General features: G+C 40.6%; 1 protein-coding gene across 1 annotated transcript; it reads left to right on the top strand.

The window, feature by feature from the left end:
* Positions 1–1,150: 1,150 nt before the first annotated feature.
* Positions 1,151–3,495, top strand: LOC104949304 (retinoic acid receptor RXR-gamma-A-like; the record flags this gene model as incomplete). The annotated part of the gene is made up of 3 exons (XM_010775645.1): positions 1,151–1,317; positions 2,896–3,087; positions 3,335–3,495. Coding segments are annotated over exons 1-3 (498 nt in total), but the record flags the coding sequence as incomplete, so codon positions are not given.
* Between the last annotated feature and the right edge of the window lie 804 nt (positions 3,496–4,299).

Raw genomic sequence — 4,299 nt, 5'->3', positions numbered from 1 at the left:
AGTATGCTCTCGGTCTAAAACGACAACTGTTTGAATTCACAACAAGACTTATTTTTATATATGATTATTTTGTTGAAAGGTGCAATGAAGAGGAATATATGCTCTGTATTGACTCACATTGGCAAGTACACATAGTGCTCGATGCTAATTGAAGTATGACTTCCTGCCTTTGGGGCATCTATAGCAGAAGACGGTGATGGCGGTTTACAGAACGAGTCTTCTTAAGAAAAACTCAGAGACAGAAAAAGCCCTTGTGTGATATCCTCTGCTGTTAGGTCACAAGCCCATGTTCACTCTGCCATTAGAGCAGATTCAGAAGAGAGTGCACATTGTAAATAAGTGATAAGAATCGCCCGAGGTGACTGTAGGAAGGATGCCCTATATGCTACGCAGCATCGAATATATAGAACAGGAGGGCATGTGTAGGTCGCGCTTGTTGTTTCCGCCGGCTGTGCAGATGTTTGCAAGAAATAAAAATGTGAAGCATAAATATGTATCCGGCCTGGCGTTCATTAGCAGGAAAGAGTCAAAGAACGCAAAAGGATGATAAGAGCGGAAGAGAGATATGTAAAAGTCAAATAAATCTGGACTTGTTGCTCCGTCCCAAACACGTGTCACCCCTTATTTAGGAGATTTTCCTGAGAAATCACATATGAAATGATTTATGGGCATCAGAATCACTTTAATTAAGATTTAAATCGCTGTTTCCTCATTATAAGAAACTGATGATTAATGAAGACAAAGATTTGGATTGGTGAAAAAATCTGTCAGCTGTTTTTTCACATTTCTCCTAAATGTTCCCCCATTCTCATAAATTGGACGACTAGAGGTTAGTGCCCTCTGCTGTTTGTGTCTGAGAACTGCACTTTCTGCACATGTCTACTTCCATACACCTCTCCGTGTCCACAAACCTGTATGACAAGCCTCTGACAGAAGCCTCACCCACTAAGTCAGCATCATATCACTTTCACAATAAAGTGTGTGTGTGGGAAGAAGAAGAAATAACAAAAGTGAGCGGAAGACAGAATGAGAAAATAGAGGAAGGGGACGAGTGTCATGAGACAGCTCAACACTTTTCTCTCTTACTTCCTCTCTGCTTCCTCCTCGCCTCTGTTTGCTCAGTTCTGGCCACCTCAGCTCAAACACTTTGTCTCTCTTCCTGTCATCCCCAGATGAACTCTATGAACAGTGTCAGCAGCTCAGAGGACATCAAGCCTCCACCAGGCCTGCAGAACCTGGGAAACATCAACTACCAGTGCACGAGCCCCGGGGGAATGTCAAAGCACATCTGCGCCATTTGTGGGGACCGATCCTCAGGTAATGTTAGAGGGAGAGGGGGGGGGGGGAGACACTCAGAACAAACATCTCCACCCAGATAACTGAAGGACAGATGGCTTAGACCAATCGATGTCAGGCTTATTAGTGCAGAGTTGATTTGCCCTTTGATCGTTTTGATTGTAAAACTCTGAAAGGTGTTGCAACATTTCTGAAAGAAACTTGATTCATTTCCTAGTTTTAACTGTTGTTGTGTGAGTTTGATTTTATTTAGATTTTTATTTTACATCTTTGTAAAGCGTCTTTGAGCACCTAGAGATAAATACAATTTATTGTTTTTTATTAAAGAATACTTGACAAGCCTTTTTCTATCACATCAACAGGAATATTGTGTTTGATTTACAACAGTTGAGAAGCTAACTAATCCCCCAACACACACAAAAAAAAAAACACACACACACACACACACACACACACACACACACACACACACACACACACACACACACACACAACAATTGACTTCCTGTTCCCAAATAAGTGTAAAAAGTTGTCTTTTTTGATATTAGTGAAAGCATTTTAAATATCCGATTGGCCTTAAATTCAAACTTTGAAAACAAGACCACTGCTGCAACCACACATCTTAAACATGCCAGGCTATCAACACTACACACGTTTGAATTACTAATTTAAAGCCCCTTCTAATGGAAACAACTTACACATGTTGAAAGATTACACTTTGGGTTCAGACCTCAATAAAGCACTACTTAAGGTGGTAAATGATATTTCTATTGTTCAGGCGAAACATCACTTTTAGAGCTGCTTGTTCTTAGTTCAGCTTCTGGTTGTGAATGGCTGAGATTATCCAGCAGAGTCCTCAATCGGTCCGGATCAGATCTCAAAGGCAGGGGCTTTGTTGTTGCCATTGGTGATCATACAGCTGAGAGGATCACCATGACCTGTGGAGCCTCCGGGGGTTTGACTCTTAGGCCGCTATTCATTTATCCCAACCATGCTCCCCACATTTTACATTACAATTAACTTTATTATTACAGTTGCACTCTACCTGGTCTATTTTATTTGTATTTTATTGAATGTAATGTGTATTTATGTCATTACTTCAGGATCAGAAATGCATTTACAGTGTAACAGCTGAAAAAGGTACATTGTAGGTAAAAGTAAAAAGAGTGGACTTACATATTGAAAAAAAGGCAAGCAGACATTATTAAGTTATATTTATTTATATATAAATATTAGATGAAGATACACATTTTTTTTTACGAATTGTAAACAAATCCTTATAAATTGTAAAAAATAAGGTGAATATTGCACAGTTTAAAAGTCTGTATTGTTCTCCTTCCAGGGATCTCTTTAGTTATTTTAACTTCACTGGTTTTATTCTGTTTTTCATTGCTTTCCTTTTTAATGTGTTTGCTCTTTATTGCTCTGTTGTCAATGCATTTAAAAGGTTGTTTTTTTTTGTGGAGTGGAAGGGAAACATTTAAATCGTGATTACAACAATGTACCTAAACACAGATTAAGTTAAAATATATTAACACTAGTAGCTAGAGGCATATTTCCATGTGAAATCAGTACTGATGTTGTGGAATTTTACCACAGGAAAGCACTACGGCGTGTACAGCTGTGAGGGGTGCAAAGGCTTCTTCAAGAGGACGGTCCGTAAAGACCTCTCCTACACATGCAGAGACAGTAAGGAGTGCCTGATTGACAAGCGCCAGCGAAACCGCTGCCAATACTGTCGCTACCAGAAGTGCCTGGCCATGGGCATGAAGAGAGAAGGTGTGTGTGCAGGTGTGCTATGATTAAGGTTTCGGTCTGGGCATGAGCTCTAAGCTTGTGTTCATGATCTTCTTTTCAATCATTACAAATGCATGTGGAAGGGGGATAAGAAATGTTCAACTCTGCCAGAGCTCTAGTTTTCCTGTACAGTAAATAGTCTCTTTTATATGATCCACTGCAGAGTTAACATCGTGTAGTCAGGGACAATAAGCATGGGGTGTTTGATCTGAAATATATGTGTGTGTGTGTGTGTGTGCAGCGGTGCAGGAAGAGAGGCAGCGGGGGAGGGAGCGGGGGGAGAGCGAGGTGGAGTCCACCAGCAGCTTCAACGAGGAAATGCCTGTGGACAAGATCCTGGATGCTGAGGTGGCTGTGGAGCCCAAAACAGAGGCGTACAGCGAAGGCAGCCCCAGCAACTCGGTAAGAATCACAGCTTGGTTTGGTCAGAGCCCTGAATTATTTATCTGTTTTCATCACAAGGCTGAGGTGGTACCTAACAGGGACAAATCAATGTACGGGTTATTATGTTCGCCTGATCAGTAGTGCTCAAATATGTACACAGCTGAGTGAATACGCTCTTTTTCTATGGTGAAGCTGAATGAAGGAATATTATCAGTTTAAGTCTATTCACTCAGGAAAAATGCTGTTCTCTCGTGGCACTCCATCAATTAATCAAGCTACTCTTGTTGTTCTTTTGCAAGGCAGAGAGAATCATGAAAAGGTCAATACATTACCAGTAAAGTGGATGCAGAGTTAATCATTTATGGGTAGCTCTATACAATCTCATGGAATCCATCTAACCAACAGCTTAGCAGTAAAACCACACAAAACTCAAAATGATGAAACTTTAGTGTGTCAGAAAAGTGCTTCTCAAAGTGTGGTCCGCGGACCACTGTTGGTCCGTGAGCGCCCCATAGTGGTCTGTGAGTATATTGGTAAAATTTCACATTTTAAATAAATAAATACATTTCAGTTTTCCGCACTCTCGCGGGAATATCTCCGCAATGGAGCGAGCTTAAGTTTCACTTTCGATTGCATGATATAGCCCAGCGCAACACCTTCATCACACATGTTGCCACTTGTTTGTACCATTTTCAGGCGATTTATAATCTGTTCTAGAAAAACGATGTGTTTTTTGATATTTGTGGAGTTAGGTGGTCCGCGAGTGTTTTTTTATTGGTTAAGTGGTCCTTGGTATGAAAAAGTTTGAGAAACACTGATCTA

Source organism: Notothenia coriiceps, unplaced genomic scaffold, assembly GCF_000735185.1.
Source record: "Notothenia coriiceps isolate Sejong01 unplaced genomic scaffold, NC01 NC01_scaffold00015919, whole genome shotgun sequence".
In the NCBI taxonomy this organism is placed as follows: Eukaryota; Metazoa; Chordata; class Actinopteri; order Perciformes; family Nototheniidae; genus Notothenia; species Notothenia coriiceps.
This window is presented reverse-complemented; position numbering and strand designations above follow the sequence as displayed.